The sequence below is a fragment of the Dermacentor andersoni genome, chromosome 3 (genome assembly GCF_023375885.2).
Source record: "Dermacentor andersoni chromosome 3, qqDerAnde1_hic_scaffold, whole genome shotgun sequence".
NCBI lineage: Eukaryota > Metazoa > Arthropoda > Arachnida > Ixodida > Ixodidae > Dermacentor > Dermacentor andersoni.
In genome coordinates, this window is record NC_092816.1 from 30,082,084 (window position 1) to 30,106,902 (window position 24,819).

The following is a 24,819-nucleotide window of genomic DNA, read 5'->3' on the forward strand; positions in this document are numbered from 1 at the left end:
ATTCCTAATCAAATGTACGTGGACTTACCCAGGATTGACTACACTCAGCTAAATAAGAAATGGGGTCAACACTGTAAGCAATCACTTGCATTGGCTGCATGCTATAACGAATTTTGTTTGTGTTGGGTTAGCTGTCGCTGTAGTACATGTGATGTTTATTCACATTCTCACCTCAGTGCCAAATGAGCACGTACAGTACTAATAATATCAAACGCAAGCAATTCTAAAACTACTCCTATACATTATGGTAAAATCCTGATAATTCGATATCTCTTCATTCGCATGGACGGATAATTTGAACTGCCCTGTTGGTCTTGGCTTGTTCCTGTGTGGTTGAATAGGGAAAACTGCAAATTTGAACTCGATAAACTGCACAACAGTTATTTTGAACAAAATTTCTTGCTCCCATAGACCACTTTTCTGACAAACCCAAGCCAAAGGCGAATGTTCAGTGTGTTGCTAGCTATCGTAAAAATGGCGAGGAAAGACTTGTGGGCAGCCGAGGCCATATGGAGCGAGCAGAGCAGTGCATGCCCTCCTTTCCCATTTGGCTTAAAAATTTGGTGGACGCTTAAGCTTTGCCTTTAAGAGTGGAACACGATAACATTCGAAGATCACCTACTGCTTCTCATGCTTCCCGGCAACAGGAGTGCATGTAACCATAATGTTTACCGGGAAACGTTGGCCGTGAATGCTATGCACGAAGGTGGGCTTTGTGGTAGAAAGAGGCCACGATGCGGTGTAAGCGAGCGCCAGCTGGAGGTATTGCAAGGAACCAGGCGTGCTGCTTCGTGGCTCTCGGGACACCCACCAGTGCACCAGCACACGCAAATTGCAGATGCCGTGGCCGGTCTGTGAATTGTAGAAACGCTAGAAAACAGTTTTTTTTTTAGTTTTCACGTAACAGAATTACATTTTCTCAGTCCGAGAGCTGTTACGTCTGAAGGTTGTGTGTTAGTTGTAGTTTACAATTTTTCCATGTATTTTAGCTTGAGGAAGTCAATTAGTTCAATAAATTTCTTGCGTCACATGGAGGGCATGGGTGTGTGTGGTTCAAAAATTTTTTCATGAAACGACATCCAACGGCGACACCGGATTTTCTGCAACATGGGCTCTCTAACGCTGTCGCGTTAGAAGGAGCTGGGATGAAAAGGGAGTTGCAGTTTGGCACAAGACGTGAAGCATAGATAGTGATAGCAAATCATTAGACAACTACACAAAGTAATGTTTGTAGTTTTATCGGCCATGTAAATTGCAGTAAACATTCACTTGCTCATTAAATTAACAAGCATGCTGTCACGCAGACCAGAACAGATCTCACTCGATGACCACTAACACTCGCTGTCGCAACACTAGTGTGATGAAGAGCATCAGCCTCGGAGAGCAAACACTTCGGGCTGCCTCTAGTTTCAGTACGTGTCTGGCACTTGAAATTATGCGGCCTCCTTGAGATTACGAAGCAGGCGGAAGTTGTACTTCATTTTACGCCAGGTATCCCTGATATGCAGAAATTTTGGTGGGTGTAGCATGAAATCGAAAAAGATTTTGGTTGGCCTTCCTCTCTTTAGTAGTAGTATATGAACAATCTTTTTCCACCGAATAAATGAAAATGGATTTTTAGAGCATACTTTACCAGTACAAACTTATGCAGTGTTGCCCTTTAATGTCTTTGTGAAAAACGTTCCTGAAGTGCATTTGCAGTCGCTTTATGCCACCCGCTGAACTTTCTGTACTTTTCCAGCTTTCTTTGCGGGAGTGGGACATTCCTTTTGACGACGTCCAAATCAAGGAAAAGATTGGTGAAGGCCGCTTCGGGAGCGTCTACAAGTAAGAGAACACAGTTTTTCTAGGTCCTAACTGCTCAGAACCATGCATTCTCAGAATTGGTGGCAGCATATGTTAAAGCCCCCACCAGCTCCTGTACATTTCGCATACTTCTGTGGACTCATTCTTTTTCCTCTAATTTTAGGGGCAGTTGGCACGGAAGTGTTGCTGTGAAAATGCTCAATATGGATCACATAGATGACAGGAAAACGCTGGAAACATTTAAGCAAGAGGTACAATTTCTTTTCATTTTTCTTTTTCTACCCCCCTTCACCTTCCTCCCCCCCTCATTGGAAGGCGGATAGGTAACAAGAAAATTTATTTTTTACCAAATTTATTTTTTGCACTAGGTTGCAACCTTCCGCAAGACGAGGCACGAAAACTTAGTCCTCTTTATGGGTGCCTGCATGAAGCCACCAAAGCTTGCTATCATCACGAGGTGAGTGCATTCACTTCTGTTTTCTTTTTGCTTGTTTGTTTCTCTTTTATTTATTTATTTATTTATCATCAGCTATAAAATGTACAGTACATGTTTGTTGCAGTTGACTTACATTGAAAATCACTGAAAACAAAGTTTATTCTTTCATAACTTCTTGCGTTTTTTCTGGTGGCAGTGCGTTGAAGGTATATAGCCTGAAAATTGAAGGTGGAACTTGCTTTGTAAAATTTTATGTCAAAACCAAAGCGAAATATAATGGCTTGATGACACAGCGAGCATGTAATTGATATTGGTTACACTCTGTCACATGACAATTGTAACCTGAGCAGAAGCCCACAAAAGCTACCTTTGTAAGATGACGGGGATGAAGATCATGGTTTATCTCGACTTGAGGGTGGCACTTGAGGTCAAAAGGTGCACTTGTGTTTTCCTGTCCTTCAGTTTCACCTTAGGCTGTTCTCAAAACACTCCTACTTTTTTTTTTTTATTTAGCCTTGAACTGTGATGAATGGGTTCTCAGCCTGGTTTGTTAAATGTATATTCTTGATGCCCATTTTGTTCCAGTTTATGTAAAGGCATGACATTGTACAGACATATTCATCTACGAAAGGATAAGTTCAACCTCAACAGGATTAGTGGCATAGCCCTGCAGATTTGCCAGGTCAGTGTGTGTTTTGTTTTGGGACTGTGTAAAGCTAGCCTGAATCAAGGTAGCTTTCCATCTCTAGTGATGCTAGTGACTTTTTCATTATGGTGAACATATCAGAGTTATGAATGCATGTTATCTTGGTGCAAATTAACCTTTTGTCACTATGTCTACATGGCTTGCATTTTCTGCTGAACACTTATTTATTTATCCCTGTAGCCTCACTGCGAACAAGGCATTATAGAGGGGTGATCACACGTTGCACAATATGAAATACAGTTGCCGACCTATAATAGGGCCACTGATAATTCAGACACGCTTGATTATTTGGACAGCTCTGCAACACCGCCACTAGCCTCGTAGACTTAAATTGAAAAACTGAAAAAACAACTTGCCGCAGGTGGGAACCGAACCCACAACCTTCGCATTTCGTGAAGGTTGTGGGTTCGGTTCGTGAAATGCGAAGGTTGTGGGTTCGGTTCCCACCTGCGGCAAGTTGTTTTTTCATCCACTTTGATTTCCATTAATTTATCGTTTCTTCATTTCATTTATTAGGCACACCTAATTTCCCCTATGTTGTCCTTGGTGTCAGTGTTTGTTGGCTTCTTATGATATTTGGGGTTGTGTTATTTACACGCGAATATTTAGCCAAAGTGAAATTTTGTAGCAGTTAGCGATTAACACCAACTTTATTGAGCTAGGTGAAGATATGGCAGGATGTTATTAATTGGAAGGGATGCAGAATTTTTGCTAAAGAACAAAACATGGAGCAGTACTGTAAGATAACAATAAAAGAGACTATGGGAGTCAGTGCATAAGGATGTATCATTCACTCATGCTTGTGTCCTATTGGAGTGCGAGCCTGCACCGAAAATTGTACGTATTGTGTACGAAATAGAGGGTTCCAGTGGTGTGCAAACTTAGTCATCATGTACAGGTTCATCGCAGTGTGCTGCGCATTGCCGTGGACTTGCACCACACCTTTCTTTTAGAGGGCAGAAATGAAAGTGAGGACAGCATGTGAAATTCCTTCTGGAGTTTTGAACTTTCTTGACATTAGGGTTAACTTGCTTACATAAATGTGTGAACATTGTTGACGTGGTTACTCAAATGGATTATGTGCACGGATTATTTCTTTACTTCCTCAAGGGCTGTAATTAGGGAGGGCATAGTGAGATGCAGGAGGGGTTTGTAGGTGTAAAAGTATGGCATTCCTTCATTGGAAAAACACTTTAACAGTTGTTCAACTTGAGATGTGTTAGTGTCCGTGGGACTAACCTAGTGTTTATTTAACAGGGGATGGGCTACTTGCATGCCCGGGGCATAGTTCACAAGGACCTCAAGACGAAAAACATCTTCTATGAAAATGGAAAAGTGGTAATCACCGACTTTGGCCTCTTCTCAGTGACCAAGCTCTGCCAAGGAAACCGGTAAGTCGCAGCAGTTGGCGAGTCTGGAACACTTTTAGATTTGACCTGTGTTTCAGCTGCAGCCTTTTTCACATTTAAGAGCAAAAGCAAGTCATTTTCACGTGAAAAGAAAAAAAAAAGAAAAGTAACAAGAATGTGTTACAATGTCTGCTTATCACTGTTGAGCTGTGGCCACAAACATATGTCCGTGTGATTTCTGTTTGCTCTGGTAGAAGTGTGTATGGTTTCATTTTTGCTAAGAATGACTGGTTACCTTTTGGGGCAAGATTTGTAGCTAAAAAAAGTAGAACTACATTTTTCTTTTTGTTGTAGCTGTAGCCTGACTCCTTGAGTAAAGTTATCTTTAAAGAAAGGTGCAAGAGCACTTGACTGTTTTATGAAATATCCTAAAAATATGAGCGGCTCTTACATGAGCCTATGCGGTGTGTGGCAGGGTATCCCAATAAAATGGAGCTCTGATCCCCACTTAGAGCTTTCGTCTTGCGCAATCATAATTAATGTCGTATTAAAGCTTCTTCTCGAGCTATAGTCGGATACAACTTTAGAAAAAAGGGGAGGCCCCGCCCAGATGACCGAAGCGTGACAGCCGATTGCCTCCGCGACTAAAATAGTCCCGCTCGAAACATCGTGCTCCTGAAACACGTAATTGTCGGTATAAATAAAGACTTGCATTTTGATAACTGGTTTATTAGAGCTCTCATGTGCTACAGCACATGCTGGATAGCGGCAGAAAAATAACCCCGTGCCTTTCACAATGCTGCCCGTCTGCTCTTTAGCTTCATTGCAAGTGACAAAAGTAGAAAGAGCAGCTCTGCAACGCTTTTGCACTTGTTAACTTGTACACGGCATACCTACTACTCGTTTCTCAAGCTTAAAATGAATCAGTTGCTATTGAAAAAGTACTTATATAAAACAATGCATTTATCGCAACCATTACAAACCTGGGGCGAGAATACGGTCGAGGCAGGAAGGTGCAAAAATGCTTCATTCATAGCTTTAAATAAATACTCGTGGTTTTAAATAGCATAAAATTTATATTTTTTGGTTTTGTGTTTTCACAATTTGCCAGCACGCATTCTACAGCTTGCGCGTGCGGTGAGAGCTGGTGGACAGCAATCAATCGACGATGCCACACAACGCTCGAACACCATCGCTAGGTGTTCGGCTATCTCACTGCTGACAATAGAGAGGTTTAGCTTGTCCGGTATTCCGGTAAAATGCAGGCGGACGGGGCATTGGGGCGTTGGGCAGCAACCCGATTATGCCAGTGCCGAAAATTTACACCAGCAGCGAAGAAGAATACACTCGGTTAATGCAATATTAACTGTTTCTGTGTGTTTGAGCACTGCGCCACCAGGTGGCTGCACCATGCAGACCGCTCGACTGCTCATGTTTACGCCTCTGCCCCAATGCCCCAACGCCCCTGGCGTCCGCCTGCGTTTTACCAGAATACCGGAAAAGCTAAACCTCTCTATTGATAGTTTACGCTAAGTTGTCAGCGACAAATCTTTGCGTTGAAGGCTTCTTCTGCAAATAGTTTCTGTTGCGCGCACTTTTCTGATTTCTCCTGAGAATGGTTTTGCTCCATCACTTCACCCCGTCCGACGAAAAACGCAGCAACACAGTATACGAACAGACCCGCCGCTACCGTAGGCACCAGTCTTTGGAAATCTTTCTTGCTGTAACTTCACTCGGGAGCGAAATAAAACAACATGGAACGAGCACGCAGGATGTGTGTTTGCAGCGGTCACCGCGGGATCCTGTTTACAGGCAATGCGTAGCGCAGCGCCAGCGATGCTCGCTGCAATGTTCCTTCACCGGATCACGGCTCAGAATAAATGCACGTGGCACAAATGGCGCATCGTAAGCTCAAAGTAATATTTCCGGCCTGATAGACCATCACAAACAGTTCTGGAATTCACACTGACGAGGGGCTGAAGCACACAGCTTACGCGACCTCGCCCAGTTCGAAGCGCGGGCAGCCATCTTCTCCGTTGGCGGGGTCACCGGCCGTCTGGCTCATGACATTTGTCCAGAGCGCGCGCCCATTGGTGGATGCTCGTGTGCCTCCGCCTCGGAGGAGTAGACGCCCCCCTTTTTCCTAAAGTTGTATCCGACTATAGCCAGTTAGGTTGTTAGCTAGTCATTGTAGTCGGCCCATACTGAAAAAAAAAAAAGCAATTACCATAGTTTTAATATGACGGACACAAGAAAAGTGACAGTATATATAGCATTTGACCAGTTGCATTTCTTCTGTCCACCGTGTTAATGCTACATTTATTGCTTTAAGTCAGTGTAAGCTGTGGTTCAATTATGAAGCGTCATGTGCATATGCACTGTGATTGCTTGCAGGAAGGGAGACTGGCTGACGATTCCCCAGGGTTGGCTCTGCTACCTGGCACCCGAAGTAGTACGTTGTTTACGAGCAGGCAACCAGCATGATGCTGATGACCTCCCTTTTGCCACCGCCTCCGACATCTATGCCTTTGGGTGAGCAGTTTTGCTTGCTCTATGGGAGCTCTAAGAATATGTTCTTAGTTGTTAGTACTTTTTTATGCTACAAAGTGACCTGGAAATGCAGTCCAACGCCTGTGGCAGCTCCTCTACTTGAGACATTGTTTAGGTAAGCAAAATAACATAATTGCCAGCAACGGTGGGCCAGAAATGCCTGTCCATGGATGCCACAATGGTTCTGTTATAGGTAAACCAAACATTTGAACCATTTCATGATAGAAGAGGCTATGTGTCTATTGCCACATCAAATTTTTTAATACATGTGGAAGTGGAGCATGGCACTGGTTTGGGTGCTTGAATTGCCGTCTGCATAGCCTTTTGATCCAACTTGATTTCAACACCCTTGTAAATTTTTGTAATACAGTGAAACCTCGTTAAACCGTAGTTGGCCGGAGCTCGGAAAAAGTATGTACTAAACGGTAGTACTGCTTAACTGAAATAGCATGAGATCGGCCACTTACCTGTCAAAAACGAAACTCAGAGAGAGTCGATGAAAGAGGAGAAAGATATACAGTATTTATTCACTTCGCACTACAAAAGTGTTATTTTCGTTTGATGCGGTGGCGGCCTGGCAGCGACGACAGTGGCCTCAAACTTACTTAACCTGCGAGCCAGCTTTTCAGCCAACCCCCTCTTCTCAACAAACACTTGCATGGTTAGATTCCTCGTTGGTGTTGCATGTTCTCCGTGCATGCTGGCGGTAGCGCTGCAGAAGTTGCAGGGCACCTTTTTCATTGCGGGGTGCTGTTCTCGTCGCGACGATTGCATTCATGAAGCTGACGTAACGTGCAGCTTCTGCCACTGCCGGGCCTGAATCGCCCATGCTGTCACTTTCCATGTCATCCTCATCACTGTCACTAGGCGACACTTCAGCAACAACAGAGGCAGTGATGGTGAAAAATCGGACCTCGTAGCCGACATCTCTTCGCGGTCGTAGCAGTGCTGCCGAGGAACTGCTTCGCATTCGAAATGCCACACACCGTGGTCAACAGTAGATCCCTGTCGCATGCCAGCGCCGACTTCTTCGTGTCACATTCGATAGCATGAACAATGTCTAATTTTTTTTCTATGCTGAGCACCCGGCGTCTTTTCTATCCGAGCTTCGGCATTACACAAGTCCTTGTTTGCACGACGCCACAACGCTCTCTTGGCTCTCTGTCACGGCACCAAAATGATGTTAATGTTGACGTGGCTTCACGCTGTTACGTTTCGCCTACGACGCGCGGCATAGCCGGCGCGGATGCAACGGACGCCGGGGCTTCATTCAAAGCGGCGGACGTTTTGGCCCGTTCAGCGCTGCCGTAACGCCTCCTGCCATGCGCGTCCAGGCATGTTTCAATGCCACGTGTCTTCGTGTGTGCGTGTGTGTGTGTGTGCATGTTGGTGCCCACGCTTGTCAAAGCGCGGCAGCCGGGGAGAGGAGCTCCCCCAACTGTGAAGCGAGGAAGTCTGACCGGCGCCGGCCTGGCGGATGCGTCACCTACTCGTCTCAACGTGTCTCTCAGCGTGTCCGTGCCCCGCATCACGTGCGCCTCTGACGAGGCGTTCCTTCTTGCCCTCGACTCCGAGAGTATAAAAGCAGCTGCCCCCGGACGCCAAGAGAGAGGCTCCAATTTCTTCCGTTGAGTAGCGTGCTCTCCCGTCTCTCCACTTCGGTCGACCTGACTGGCCGCTCTTTTGCGATGCTAGAATAAACAAGTTGTTCTGTTAGCAGTCGACTCATCCTTTGCCAGCACCTTCGTATGCTTCCAGTTGTGCCCCAGGCCGCCAGGCCAACGCTACCCTTGGGGCTTGCGACCCAGATGCAACAACGCGCAAATGCACAGGGCGCTTGGAGGCCATTGTTGTGGTCTCTGAGGCTTGTTGTTCTGCCAGGCTACCCGATGGAGACGACGCACCGCTATATTTGTGCTATGAAAAGTGGGAAACGCTACATGTTAACAGATATGTACGCAATAAGCTGGTATGGTTTATGCGGATACAAAACACATTATGTTCAATGGCCGCTGAGTCGGGGATTTAACTTTACTACTTTTAAAACGAAGCTACTGTTTAAGTGGGTGCGGTATAACGAGGTTTTACTGTACTCAAACCAAGTTACACATGGGCCCGCTGACCATGGTTAAACTTAGATTCGGTAGCACTCTACTGTAGTTAAGCAGTGACATACAGAAAACCTGCTCAGTTCTCCTAACCATTGTAATTGCATGTATAAATACAATTACTTTACGTTTATGTCGTAAAGACGACCCTTTCTTTAACAATTGTTATAATGAAAGAAATGAGTGCCTTAAATTAGGGGTTTTGATTTATATGCAGAATCCACCTGTATGGGTGGATGCCTATTCATGGCACACATAATTTTATGCACGTGGAATCTGCTTCGTACTCGGCCACACTATCAGCTGCAGCATTGGTTTCGGCTCAGAGTCGGTCAGTTTCTATGTAATTTTCTTACCAGAGATGACAAATTGATAACAAATCATTTGCTTGTTCATGTTGTGGATATCGCCAAGACATTTGCACTTGAGTGGAATCTTACCTATTTAGCCGACAGCTGCTGCTGCTGCTGCTGCTGTAGAGTTCTTGTTCTATTGTATGTCCTCATCACAGGTGTCTCCCTTTGCTCGTTTGATGGCGCAGGACGGTGTGGTACGAGCTGTTGTGTGGGGAATGGCCCTTCCGTGGTCAACCTTCCGAGTCCATCATCTGGCAGGTAGCCAAGGGCATAAAGCAGTCACTGGCCAATATCCAAGCCTCGCAAGACATCAAGGTACAGTCAACATACAATTTTCCGGACTCCCTAGGGGCTGCAAAAGCATCAGAAACGTCGGGCAGTCCAAAAAAATGAATGCATGCCTTTTAGTGCCCCCAAAAGCTCAAATAGCCACAGGCATGTCCGGAAAACCTTTGAGGGCCTGCCAGCACGCATATTAAGCATATCAGTGCTCGTATTGTGACAGGAGAAGGCGGGTGCGTGTGTGTATAATTAAATACATACTGTGTTCCATGACAATTGCCCCTTTGCACTTTAGCATGCTTCACCGCAATACATCGCGTAGGCTTCAATGCGTAACATTGCTGTATTGCGGCGAAGCTGACTTTTGGAAAGTGCTTCGAAGCCATCAGCAGTGGCGTACCATTTCTCGAGTGGGGGGCAAACCACAAGCGATCTGACCTTTCTCCCTGCTCTCTCTCCCTCTCTCTCTGTCTATATATATATATATATATATATATATATATATCTAGCGAATTGCTATTACACTAAGTGAAAAAGCCCGGCAATGCTTCTGTCAGTATTAGTTAACAGACATGGACCTATTTATCATTCACACATGGTGAAACATAGGGGGTCTGAAAAATTATTTGAATTTGCAAAAATTTCTTGCAATTTCATAAAATCTCAAGATGATGCAGGGACAAGAGGCAGTGAGCGCCTGACACAGGTTCTGGATCCCACCTAGTAGCAGCAGTAGAGCGCACAAAAAAAAAAAAAAATGCGTGTTTGCTGCAAACAATTTTAATAATTAAACAAAGAATTGTACTTGTTTATGCCTACAGCATAAATCATCAATAGTTTACATAATAGTATTACAGTAAAACCTCGTTAAACCATACCCGCTTAAACAGTAGTTTCAGTTTAAGAGTAGTAAAGTCAATTCCCCGACTCAGCAGCCATTGAACATAATGTATTTTGTATCCGCATAAACCGTACCAGCTTAATGCGTACGCATATGTTAAAACGTAGCGTTTCCACTTTTCGTCGCGCAAACACGGCGGTGCGTCGTCTCCACCGGGCGGTCCGGCAGAACAACAAGCCTCAGAGATCGGTACAACGGCCTCCAAGCGCCCTGTGCGTTTGCACGTGAAGCCGCATCAACATCAACATCATTTCGACGCCGTGCCAGAGAGCGTTGTGGCGTCGTGCAAGCGAGGACTTGCATCATTCCGAAGCTCGGATAAAAAAGACGCCGGGTGCTCAGCATAGAAGAAAAATTAGACATCATCCGTGCTATTGAACGTGACACGAAGAAGTCGGCGCTGGCCCGCGACATGGATCGGCTGTTGGCTACAGTGTGTGGCATTTGGAATGCGAAGTTCTTCAGCAGCGCTGCTGCGACCGCGAAGAGATGTCGGCTACGAGGTTCGACTTTTCGCCATCGTTGCCTCTGTTATTGCCAAAGTGTCGACTAGCGACAGTGATGAGGACAACACGGAAAGCAACACCACGGGCGATTCAGGCCTGACAGTGGCAGAAGCTACGCGTTACGTCAGCCTTGTGAATGCAATCGTCGCAACGAGAACAGGGGCGCGATAACATAACTATTCCAAACGAAAAGTTTTCCGAACTCCGGCACCCGGCAATGAAAAAGGTGCCCCGGGACTTATGCAGCACTAGTGCGCGCGTGCACGGAGAATACGTAACGCCAACGAGGAATCTGCCGTGCGAGTGTTTGCCGAGAGGAGGGGGGCTGGCTGAGAAGCTGGCACGCAGCTTGAGTAAGTTTGAGGCTGCTGTCGTCGTGCTAGGCCACCGCGGCATCAAACGAAAATAACACTTATGTCGTGCGAAGTGAATAAATACTGCATGTTTTTTCCCATTTCATCGCACTCTCTCTGAGTTCCGTTTCCGACAGGTAAGTGGGCGATCTCATGCTATTTCGGTTAAACAGTACTACCCTTTAGTACGTACTTTTTCCGAGCTCCGGCCTACTACGGTTTAACGAGGTTTCACTGTAACGAGGTTATAGGCAACGAAGCACAATCAACATAAGTTACTTGCAATATCCACAGGAAAAGAATACAGCAGATGTGAGTGACCTTGGAGACTTACGTCTGGATTTCCAGTTCCTGTTCCTTTCGAACGGTTGCAATAAATATTTGTTTCTTGTAGTTACATTGCATACTTTAAGAAGTTGTATATGACTGCTCCATTTGAATGCTTGCCTGCATGTAATGCTTGGAAACATTTATTGTTGTAAATTTTTGAAAAGTCAGTAATTGATCAACACATATGTTACTTTGCCATAACATTTATCACGCATGTCCTCCCCCCCTCCCGACCCCATTCAATTTCCACTAGATTTGATATCGGTTGAGTTCATAGTTCTCTCAAATTCATAAAGCTCCAGATTGCTTGTATGCATGGTTTACTGCAAATGTCATAATTAGTCCCCTGTCTTTGAAGTTTACCTAGATATTGCCCATAGGGCGCCCTTTATTTTCGCCAGACATAAACAAATTGTTTTGTTTGTTCACCGAGAACATCGCCGAAACTTAAGTCGGAATGTGTTACGACTTCTGAAAATAAGAAAACAAAAACGACGGCTCAGTATTTATTTTCAGTGCTACTAACTAGACCAGGAACGTAAAAATATTGTCACACATTGCAGTTACCGTGGCCCTCGTCACCTTTCCACAAAATATAAACCTGTTGTAACCTACAGTTATGTGGGGACACTGGGAAGCATAGCTGATAGCGGCCATATCACATGCTCTAACACTTTTATAAGATTTTTTTTACAAAGGCTATGTTTGATCCAACTGCATTTCACTTCAAACAGAAAGTTTCCGTAGCGTACCACCAATTTGCGCCAAATTTGGCCTTGGTGGCTTTCATAGTTCTGCTATGGCAGCGGGCTCAGTTCTTCCCTACGTGTTAAACACACTCAAACACTCTAGAGTGCTTGCATACATAACTTATTGCAAAAGCCCCAATTACCCATCTCTTTTGAACTTCACCTACACATCACCTATATTACCTTGTCCTTATAGGCGCCACACATAAGAAAGCTGCCTCCTTTAGTTCAGTGAGGACACCAGGCGCAACTTATATATATATAACACATGGAAAAGTAAAAAAAAAAAAAAAAAGATGGGGGCTCAGTAATTATTCGTAAGGCTTCTAAATAAACCAGAAAATTTAAAACTACACGACACATTGTACCTAAATTCTGCCTATTTCTTCAAAGTATAAAATAACTGAAATGCAGAGTTCTTTTGGGAAATTGCAAAACCTAGCTAATAGCAACAGCGTAAACTTTCGAGCACTTGCTCACAATTTATTTAACGCTGTATTTGACCAAAATGGATTTACTATCGTACATAAGCTTGGCGCATTGTTCTCCTTATGTTAGCAAAATTTGATTTCAGTTGTTGTTATGGAAGCGCAACCGCCTAAGTTCTACACCACTTGTAAAACAGCCTAATAACATTATGGAACACTTGCGTAGGTATTCTAGTGGAAAATGTGCATTAAACCCACCCATCTGGAACATTGCCTAGACATTGGCCATACCATATCCCTAATATTCCCCAGATATAAACACAATGCCATGTTTAGCTCACCGAAGACACAGGGGAAAACAAACTACGAATCTGGTATAATGCATGAAAACACATGGAAAAGCGGGGGCTTAGTAATTATCTGCAACACTTGCATTTAAAACAGGAAAGTGAAAGTTTCGCAATGCATTGTGTTTAAAATTTTATTTCAATCTATATCTATATATTCTATATCTGTCGTGTTGTTTTAGGAGTCTGGGAAACGTTTTGATTAGCGGCAGTACGACGCCCTGGAACGCTTCATTGTGTAACTTTCTGGAAAGGCTGTAATGAACCTATACCGTATAAACATATATTGCTAGTCATTCAGAACATTGCTTCGTGCTTCAAATAGCACCCCCTCCCTCCAGGGAAGGAGTCGGTGCTATTGCTGACAGCGGCAAAATCTTTCAATGAAAAACACTGCACCGTACAGCAGGAAGCTTGGCAGCGAGCGTCGAAGCAGGTAGCCCCAGCATTGTTGCGGTGGTGCCTACAGCTGCCAGCGGATCGGTGTGTCGGTGTGCAAGAGCGTGGGTTTGAGGTTGCGAGATAATCCCAATGAGGAACCAGCGCTGGAGTTTTCACGACGGCCTGCAGCGCCACCCTGGCGGTCAGAACATGCACAATGCAGCCGCTCCCGTGGACAAAAATTGCTGCTGGTAGCGGCGTTGCGCGCGCTGAAAGTCGAAGGAAAACAAAAGGACGCCGCGGTACTGTTGCGTATGCATATGTCACAACTACGTCGGAATGAGGGAGGATGTATCCTTCTGCGTCTTTCCATTTAAGCCCTACGAACAAGAACGGAGGCGGAGTTGGATCCAAGCAGTCAGGCGAGCGGAGTAAGTTCCCGTCTTGTCGCCCTGTCAAGCAGTGTCGGCCTGGTTTCTAAATCGAATTTCGCGTGTGTGCTTGGTCTATTCGATAGTGAAGACGGTCAGCCGTGGCAGCCAGTGCCATACAGCAGAATCTGCAGTCGGCATTTTGTCGGAAACAAAATGAGCAATAACATGCACCATCCAGCATGTGTACCAACCATTTTTTCTTCGCAATACCACCGCCAAGCTCCTTCCAATGCCACTACACCAAGCGAACGATACGAAAGGTACTTAATTCTTGGCAATGAATGGAAACTATGTGGCAGGGAAGCTGCCTTGTAATACGAGTTGTGTGCGCATACTGCCGGAGCACGCGCGACTAAGCCGCCTATGTGTTTTTAAAAATGCGCATGTGGATGAGGACTCGGCGCTGAGATGCATCCGTTAATTTATGTAATAAGTGCTAAATGTAGCCAGGGTTGTTACGGATCAAGCAGCGGAGCACTCAAACCTTTGCTTGTACGAGTCAGCTGATGCGATAAAGCTTTCTTCTGCATTGGCTGCTGTAACATCAGAATTTCTTATGTCTAGTCAGAGAAGTATGGAATGTCTTCAGGCCAACTAATACTTCCGAAACCATAGCGCAGCAAGACCGGCACTGTAGCTACTAGATTTGCGAGGCAGGCTGCCACACAAGCATGGGAACGGCACATGGCGCAACCGTTAAATAAACGCACGTGCTTGCCGCGACACACTGTGAAAGATATATAAAGCTTAAAAAGCTTCTTTCGTCATTTCTTCACTTGGTGGCGCTAGCTTCTTTACGAAAACTGTCCACTTGAAGCTGCGCGAAAACGGAAACATGCGAACCATATGTGCGAACTATGAAACGCCCGCGGACGTGTAGTCTGATCGAGCGGCTGGCATATGCCGCGTTTCGTCGCCAGGGCGGCGTGCAACGCACTCTTTTCGACGCGCCACCTATCCATCGCTGGTTCCCCATGGCGGTGGTGTTCGCTTCGATTAATGCCGTTTGGAACCTGCAGTCACGGCAAAAAGTCCGCAAAATCGGACACCGAAGGTTTTGCGTTCGAAATTTCATGTGTTCTTATGCATTGACTCTATGGGGTACGTGGCACTTCTGCAAAGACGTCCTAATCAATGGACATATCCGAAATGTCGCTCATTGACTGTAATTGATTCAGAATGTGGTGCGTCAGCTCAGTTTTTATCTCTCAGAAACACCTTTTCTTGAAGCCAAGAAACTCACTGGAATGAATGTGATCTTGTTCAAACAATATGTTAATGTAATGGTAGCTTCATCATCGTTTGTAGCAATCCTTAGAATAGAACTGTTAAAAACCTTTGAATATAAGAATGCTGTTTCCAGAGACTTCCAAATTCATCGCTTCCATCAGGCATACTTAAAATAATTTTTTTTACCCTATTAGAGCACAATATCCACTGGAACAGGACAAGAGATCCCAACAGAGTGCTTTGTCTGCTTATTTTGTACTGTCCCTGTCTCTATCGCACTAATAGGCTGAAAACGGAATATAGCAACAAGCCCGAACTTATATATTTAAATATCCATTATTTTCCTTTTTGGCTATGATTGCCCCTTTTTTAAGATGTCCAGCTTCAAAGTTGACGCAAACACAATCTGGGGAGCAGCATCGTGATAGGGAGTCACTCTACCTTGGCCGCGTAGTGATGACTTGCTTGCTAAGCCTTTTTCATGTACCTTTCTTCTTCTGTAACACTTTATATTTATTTTCTTTGTGTGCAACAAAATATTTACAAAAGAGCCCGTCTCACTTTGCATGTTGACAGTAATGCAGTTAGGACTGAGGCAATGTATCAACACACCGTAGTACTATTGCTGTAGCTTAATGCTATGAGGCGTGTGCAGCCAGATCTACTCTCACGCTTCCCACTGGACACACTGCGCCATCTAGCGTGGCATGTGTGTGAATATATATGACATGCGTTCAATTTTGCCCACCGATATCTTAAAGGATTATTTTTGTTGAAGAACAGCGACCCAGTGGCACACACCAATTGACCCAAGTTGGCATTATAGAAGTTTGTTAAAGAGCAGCACACTCCCAGTTATCGAAGTTGGGCTGATGGTTAATTTTGAACCCATTTCCCTCAGCACAGCAGCCCACTGCTCTAGTCATTAGACCATGGACTACACAGTGTCACAAGTTGGTGGGAGAAATGGATAGACACACTGATAGTAGCTGCCAGAAAGTGTGTAAATGCCAATCACATTAACAAATATTTGTTTATTGTTTTTAAGACAGTTTTCCGCCTGTAGTCCTTGAAAGCCTTTGAAAACCCTTAATGAAGTGTTCTTTACGTGGAAGCTGCTACAAATCAACCCTCTTCGTGCCTGTCACTCTGTAGGACTTCCTGATGGTGTGCTGGTCGTACAAGCCCCAGGATCGGCCGGCGTTTGCCAAGCTGCAGGTGCAGCTACAGAGGCTGCCCAAAAAACGTCTCGCCCGGAGCCCGTCACACCCGACTCACTTGTCTCGCTCGGCCGAGTCTGCATTTTAGGTGCTGGCTATGACCGGCGCTTCCTCGTTCCTTCTACTGTGCTCTACTTTCATGACCTCCTTATCATTTGACGACCTCTGAAGAACAGTCATGTTTGACGTGTAGCTAAGCTGCCCAGACACAATGACACTGATTATTGATAAGAAGGAAGCTTTACCTCCAGAGCTCCTAAGTACATGGGGAGAGAGAAATTGTTTTTCTTGGCATTTTCTTCACCAATTTTAATTAGCTGTGTTGCATTTTAATAGTGAAAGTTAGTCTGCCAACCGTGGGAAGCAGAGTTCTATTTACGCTGTCAATTTTTATACAAAAAAGAAGAATGTTGAAAATCACGAAATGGATGTAACTCAAGCACAACGTTTAAAACTCTGTAGCTTGGCAATAAACAGTGATATCACAGTTCTGTAAACTGTTCTTATTAATACATCTAAAATGGACAAAATTGATGCATTACATTCCACTCTGAAATATACACCACTAATTTGTGACTTACAAAACTCTCCTAAATATGGCAATAATTTTGCATAAACTGTAAAATCGGTTACATCTGTTCATTTTAGATGCTTTAACAGATCTGGCTTACAAGACTGCAATGTCTGTTTTTGCGGCAGTGTTATGGACTTTTTTTGTCTGCTTTATTTTTTATGCTTAACAATTTTTGAAAACATTTTTATGAAAATATTCGAGGCCCTAAATAAAAACTTTTCTTCTTGCAGTTGGCAGAATACAGGTTTCTCTCTAAATGCAACAAAGTTCATTGAAATTGGTCTGGCAGTTGTCTAATCAGGGCACTTGTGCATTTCACATTTAGGTATCTGAATGGAGAAATTGAAGTTTGCCTCACGGTAGAGCTTCCCCTTAAGGTGCCTGTTAAAACGACACTAATAGGGGGGAAGTGCTGAGTCATTTTAGGAAAACAGGACACTGGATGATTTGTTAGTTTGTAATCACTGGCTGTGAAAACAAGTGATGACAAAGGAGAGGTACAGCAGAAACTTAATAAAACAAACATAGATACACTCAAACCACATTGTAATTAGTCACATCTGTCGCGAAAATATATTTGTTATATGTTATATCCATTATGAGCGTATATTTGTTACTTGGTGATATTGATGAAAATAGATTTCATTTATTTAGTTATGTTCTATAATTGGTTAAATCCATGTTATCTGTATCTAGGTTCAACTTATAACAAATTATTGAATACATATAGTGAAGTTAGTCTTAAGCATATCAGCATGTAATGAATATGAGATACAATGAACGTATTCTATACTTCAGATGTGACTTCATTAGGAAAAGGTTCAACTGTACAAGATCAACAGGACACAGCAACTCTGCAGTCTTGCCAGTTTGTCTTTCCTTTGATATCATTTGTTGGCACAGTGGACAGTCCCGTCATTTCTTGCGTATTGCCTTTGTGGTCATTTATTTGCACTGAGGTTGTTGTGAACTAAGTCACGCTATTTCCGTTTGTTGGGCATGTTAGTAAACTGACTTGGAAAGCGCATCTAGTGCCAGCAGGCAAGGACAGAAAAAGAGATGACAACACAATGCACTAACTTTCAACGTAGTCTGGAAGACTAACCTCACCGATGGTTCTGACAGCACAGGGACTTGTCAGTCCCTTCGTGGGGATGCTGGCGCATAGGCTGGGCTAGGTTCTTTGCCACATGATTTCCATGCCGCTGCTGATAATTGCTAAGAACTCGCTCCACTTCCCGCTGGCACCTTGTAATCTCCCTGGAACTTCCAGAGCTACCCTTAGCAGACCTTTCACCACCCATGCTTGCCTTTGGCACTCGCTTCTCATAATATTTAGGACTCTGATGTCATGGCCGACTGAAGAGGTAAGGCTACTGAACAACTGCAAGACTTCATTGGATAGATGCTTGCAGTGGATGTAAAAGGAAAATGGCCGAGCTTGGCAATTTGCATAGCTCAGGAGGGGAGCCACTGAACATGTTAATGATGAACGCAGAAGAGACCTCGATGTCCTAGAAATAAATTTTAGCATTGCCATTTGTTGGATGTGTTGGTAAACTAACTTGGAAAGCATATTTAGCACCAGCAGACAAGGACAGATAGGGAGACAACACAATGAAGGTTGGTGCATTGTGTTGTCTCTGACCTTGTCTGCTCTGACCTTGTCTGCTGGCACGAAATATGCTCTCCAAGTCAGTTTACTAACACGCCCAACAAACGGCAATGCTAAAATTTATTTCTAGTACATCTGGCTCTTTCCTGTGTCCATCGTTAAATCTCATGTTTAGTGGCTCCCCTCCTGATCTATGCAAATTGGCAAGCTCGGCCATTTTCCTTCTACATCCACTGCAAGCATCTATCCAATGAAGTCTCGCAGTTGTTCGGTAGCCTTACCTCTTCAGTCGGCCGTGACATCAGAGTCCTAAATATTATGAGAAATGAGTGCCAAAGGCAAGCACGTGTGGTGAAAGGTTTGCTAAGGGCAGCTCTCGAAGTTCCAGGGAGATTACAAGGTGCCAGCGGGACACGGCCTATGCGCCAGCATCCCCAAGAAGGGACCGACAAGTCCCTATGGTGTCAGGATCATCAGTGAGGTTAGTCTTCCTGACTACATTGAAAGTTAGTGGACTGTGTTGTCGTCTCCTTTTCTGTCCTTGCCCGCTGGCGCTAGATATGCTTTCCCAGAATACTTCCCGCATTTGTTTGGTGCATAGATACGTCTTGTTAGCTAAGAAAAAAAAATTCAGTAAAATGCCTGATTTGCACAAACCACAAGCCATGACGACATTGCACAACGCAAAGAGTTTTGTAGGTTTTTTTGCTGTGTATCTGGGCTTTTTTGTTCAGGAAATTCCTACAAGGGTTGCGAAGTCGGCACTACAAGTAAAACAATATTTCGGAGCTAATCACTTGTGATCCTCTCAGCAACTAAGTTGCTTGTCAGCATAAAACACAATTCACTTAGCTTAATCACTTTAGTTGTTGAATTGGTAGTTAAGTTAATCTAAATGTTAAGTTGCCAACTAGATTAACTCATTCCTTGGCTTTAGTGTCCCTCCAAGTTCGCCTTGTCTCACAGCTGCGCTGCCTCGGCTATGCAGTGCTGAGCATTGAACCCTCATTGGCAAATGCAGGCGGAGTTTAATTTAGAGCGCACGTATTACACACTGAAAATTTTGTGTGCTACACGCATAATCATTATCACAGTTCTGTATTCATCTGCGTGTCCCAGGAAGTCATGCATCGAGGGAAAGCCACCATACTGTTTTTTAAGACGGAATCTTAAGTGTTTGTCACATTCCGTGTTGCACGGTGTGGCAAGCTTTGGGGCCGCCTGTTTTTCTAGTGGACCTGCTTTTATTTCATTCTTCATTCGTTTCATTCTTCACGGTGTTTGGTAAGCCTGGAACTCGCAAGCTTGTTCCCTGTTCCTTTTCTTTTTCTATGTTCTGTCAAAAACAGGGAAGAAATTTCATTTAAGGTGTGCTTGTTTACCTCGGGAGTACAGATGTCGATTGAAACAAATTTAGCACTTCCTTTGAAAATTTATTGGTAACAATATTTCCACTGACAACTCTGTTACAAGAACCAGATGCTAAGCAATTTCTCAGTGCAACGACGGTATGTTTTTCTTCCTTGTCAATATTGTAGTGGTGCTGTAAAGAAAGTCATGTTGAAATGAGCGAAGTGATGGTGCTTTAGACCCTTGGTTTTAATTTCAAAGGGGAAAGCAGAAATGACTGTATCCTATGTTAGAAAGCATTGGTGGTGGCCCTTCACCGAGTCAGTGTGACATTGGAGACACAGCCGAGTGTGTGGCCTCTGACGTGTTTGATGAATCGTCCGCACCCTGGCTCATGGTAATTATGCTTCTATGTGGCAGTGGCACACTTTACGCTCATTGTGCTTTTAAGTTCCACGATAACATCTTCAGCTTCAAGCTATTATTCTCTCAGTACTACTGCTGCTAGCAAAGTAGATGGTATTGATGCACCAGTCAGTAACTGAAGCTGCAGTGTTCATTAAAAGGAACTGTTTTGCACTTCTCAGCCATTCATGCTGCCGGATGCTTTCATATTGTCAGACGTTTTACCATTAAACTGTTACTGCATTTAAGGTTGACATCAACCCAGAAGGGCAGGAACGTAGAAGTTGTGAGGCGTTGTTCATTTCATGCAAGGAGCTTTGAGCTCTAGGAAGACATAGTGGTTTTGCGCCATGTTTTTACTTCAACTTCAAGCCCACTTCCTTTAAAGGTGCAAGTGAAGCTGCTCTCATTGTGTAATCAGTTCAGGAATGCTTTATTTTTTAATATTTTTTTTTTTCGGTTAAGTGGGCAGATACATAATGTGACATGTACTCTGCAGATCAAACTTAATGTGCAGTCGTTGAGTTTGTAAATTATGATACACGTCTGTAGTCCTTTCTGCTAAGTTTCCATGCTTGTGCATTGCTTCAGTCCTTTAGCCTCTGTGGAGCTGTGTGTTATTCTTGGAGCATGTTGTGTCAGGTTTTGGGATCAACAAACCTTCACGTCAAAGTACATGCCGAGCTTCCCCTGTTAAGAGTTTCTGGCAACAGTTTTCACTGAAGCTGGTATCGCGAAGCTGTCTTGATTCTTGGGGGTCTGCTTGTGTCAGTGCAATGAATTTGCAGCAGTGGAGAGTTCTCTCACATGGTTGATTGACATAAATTTGGTGGAGGCAAGATCTAGTGAGGTGAAGTATCTGTGACTCTGCCTGGTTGCAGTTCCTCCCTTACTGTGGTGGCTATGGGTCTTTTGAAGTGCCAACTGCTCCTGTTAGTGGAGTATGAACTTTCTTACTCTTAAATGCAAAAGCTGTGTTGCTCTAACTCCATATTAACAAACAAGTCTCAACTCAAACCTCCACCTCTACTCCACTTAATGCTGAGTGGTAATGCCCCTTGACTAAACTAGACATGGTGCTTCAGTAATATTTCTCCATGGCTGCTGGAATGAGGAGTTGCTTGGCATAGGCTTCTCCACTCTAGTGTCTTTTGTTTGACGCTAAGAGGACCTCGTCAAGAGATTTTAGCTCGGAAATCAATTAACTGTACTAAAGCACAGTTGAGGAGGGGCTTTCAATAACAGTTATTTATGATTACTGGGACTAGGAGTTACTTGACAAACGCTTTTAGACTCTCAGTGTCTTCGAGACTAGTACAGAAGGCCTCATTATAAGGGTTTTTTAGCTAAGGAATGACCAAGCAACTGTGCTAAAGGGCAGTCCAGAAAGAGCTTTGTCCTTTACATTTTGGAGTTGAGGTCATAAAAGTCAAGGAAAATGGGAAGCAAGGCTGATGTAGCTAAAGTGCTGAAGCGCATCTTGATATGGCCAAAACAGCAGCACAGTAGCTTGCTTTATTGTAGTTGATCACTTTTTCTTTTTACAACATCATCGTTTTTTTTTTTAATCTCCATGCGTTCCAAGAGGAATATGCTGGTCATGACATTTGACATATTATGTTGAGGCTTCTAAATGTACTGCAGTAATATGTGCGCTGGTGATCTGCATTCAAGCTTGCTGAAACGAACACAAAAGTACCACATGTTGTAAAGTTCATCAACAGACTTTCTGTGACTTGTCTTGTGGTGCAATTCAACTTTCTGCTATGGAACTTGAAATTATTTGTTTCTTTCAGCGCCCATAAGGCATTTGCCACTGAACTGATGTATTTTACAATTGTTTGCCAGGTACTGTGCTACATTGCTGCCTTATTGTATCACTGTTCATTTAACATTCCATCATTGCTAGGACATGTCCTGTTAGCACATTGAGGGTAGGGCGCTTATGAATAGTGGTTAAAACCACACTTCGATAATTGAGGTATCTACAAGGTTCCAGCCCACATTACTCTAGAGTTGAGCTCAAGTACAACTAACATTGCTTTTGGAATGCATCGTTGCACACACATTTATATAGTTTAAACAGCTGGTGTGATAATAACAACTAATTTTCTTTCGTCTGCTAGTGTAGTCACAGTGGAAATTTGTAGAAAGGGATTTGCAGATATCAAAAGCTGTGGCTAACTTATGGCATGGTTAAGATATATATATATATATATTTGGCAGATACTGGAAGAGAGAGCAAAAATGAACGTTTTGTTACCATAGCAACCACCTAGGCACTTGGTTACTAGGCATAGCCAGCTCCCAAGAAGTTCTACAGGCACATTATGAGCCTCAAAGGTCTTATTCCTTTCTATCTGCTGGCTCAGCACTGGTCTGTTAGTTATGTGTACATTTAGTCTGAAGTACCTGGTCCGCATTGCATATTGAACACAGTTGGCAAAAGAACTGTAAAATAGGTATTGCACACTCTCAACTTCAGAGCTTGAAGACTGGGGATCATTGTTATCCTCGGGTTTCACAGATTCACAGCAGCAGAGTTACTTGAGTCCCAACCGTGGTTCGGTGATCACACTATCGGTTCCAAAACTTAACTTTGAACTCGAGGTAGTATACCTGGTAGGCACTTTGCTAGGGTCAGTTTACTTACGAGCCAGCACACAAGTGACAGGATGTAAATTTGATGCATAATAGCTTCTCACTCGGAAAAGCAGGTCTCAAGATGGTAAATCTGGCTGCCCCAAAACAATGTCCCAAATTAGAACATTGTTTAGGCAAAGGACAAAGGAACCAGTACTGGTAAAAAGGGCGCAATGAAGGCATGAAAGAAAACCAGTTCCCACATTGAAATTTGTTTCCGATACTGTGACTTTTCGTTGTTGCTTTCTAAGGTTTTTCCACCCCACCCTATCACTTTTCGTTCATGTACATGACCAAGTTCTCACCTAGTCTATGACACTACAGTTCTCTCATCTCTCCTGCATAAGCTTTAGAAACATTTCATCTAAAGCAACACGTGTGACATGAGGACAGGGTCGTCACGCAAGCCTTTTTGGCGGTACTTCGTGTAGACACCAGTCTTTCCTTAAACGTAGTAACATTATTTTTTGTTTCTATCCTGTTTTCACTGCATTTTCAGTGCTATCTATAAATGCAAAAGGAATGTGTCTTTAGTCTAACACTTCTCTTATTTAGCTTGTTACGCCGACACTTCGGACAGCACCTGCACTAAAGTTTGTTACTTAAATGCTCGCTTTCCGGTCAGGTCTGTATTCGTGACCCCTGCTATTTTAAGTTACTGGATGAGGAACAATCGCTGTGTTCGCAGGCCCGTTTGCATGCACATACGGGCTCTTTATACACCACGTCAGTGTGGTAGTTTTGCCCAGGGGACAAGATACCTCTGAACGATGGAAATATAGTTGCAAGATTAAGGTAATTTTTAAGTTGTGTGACATAGTACAATTAACTGCAATCATAAATGGCCATCTGATTGCACTTTTGTCCCATTAAAGTGACCTGCATTTTACTCTAATAACTTTAAAAGATTTAGCTGCTTACCACTTTCGTTTATCACTCATTTCGCAACATTGTTGTATTTCTTGGTCCACAATGACTAGTAAAACAGTTATCTGCATGTTCTTTCTGGACAATGTAAGCTACCAATGATGCCAGGTGTTTTATTGAATGATGCAGACGCGAGAAATTTGAGTGAAAGCAAAGCAGTGGTAAGTGTAATGTCCTCTTTTAAAATTGTCCTAAACAAGACCTATGCCACTGTATATATCAAATTGGATTTGTAGCAGCTTCTGAAATGCTGCAACTTGCTATTTGTGTGACTGCAGTTATTTTGGTGCATCTTTCGTATTTCCATGTTCTGTGGCTTCTTGCGAGAAAACGCTAGCTTGCTACTTTCGTTTGTTGTGTACAAATATATGACAAAAAAAATCCATGCCCATGACCAGTGGTCACACGTTGCTGTGTGCACTGCATGGACAACAGTGTGATACCTATTTACTTGGTTGCCTTTGATCAGCAACTATGACAGATATTTTAGCGAGGTAGAGCTTTCATCATTTGTACAACATGAATGTGAACATTAGATTGTCATGTTTGTGCAGGTAGCCTTTGTCACAGCTTGGTCGAACAACTGTGTAGCACAACTTCACCGCAGTTTTGTTAAGCAGTATGTTTCTTCTAGGAGCACATTACCAGCTCTTGGACGTATGGAGGGACATCATAAAGGGGAACAACTAACCCTAGCTTAAGCAACTCTTGCTGCAGAAGTGTGGCCTGAGACCTCACTTACTAGTGTGTGCTAAGTAGCCCACCTGTTGAACAACCAGCTTCCTTGCACTTTCTGGATTTGAGTGCAAACACACTAGGACAGCTTACTCTCT

The 24,819-nt window shown here is 43.7% G+C and overlaps 1 protein-coding gene across 1 annotated transcript in view; it reads left to right on the forward strand.

The window, feature by feature from the left end:
• Positions 1-18,406, forward strand: part of ksr (kinase suppressor of ras) — a 41,101-nt gene extending 22,695 nt beyond the window's left edge. Inside the window, exons 12-19 of the mRNA XM_050167975.3 lie at positions 1,742-1,827; positions 1,970-2,057; positions 2,175-2,263; positions 2,828-2,924; positions 4,206-4,339; positions 6,692-6,829; positions 9,497-9,626; positions 16,408-18,406. Of these exons, the coding sequence (XP_050023932.2) occupies positions 1,742-1,827; positions 1,970-2,057; positions 2,175-2,263; positions 2,828-2,924; positions 4,206-4,339; positions 6,692-6,829; positions 9,497-9,626; positions 16,408-16,560 (915 nt within the window). The 3' untranslated portion in view covers positions 16,561-18,406. The remainder of the gene's footprint in view (positions 1-1,741; positions 1,828-1,969; positions 2,058-2,174; positions 2,264-2,827; positions 2,925-4,205; positions 4,340-6,691; positions 6,830-9,496; positions 9,627-16,407) is intronic.
• The last annotated feature ends 6,413 nt before the right edge of the window (positions 18,407-24,819 follow it).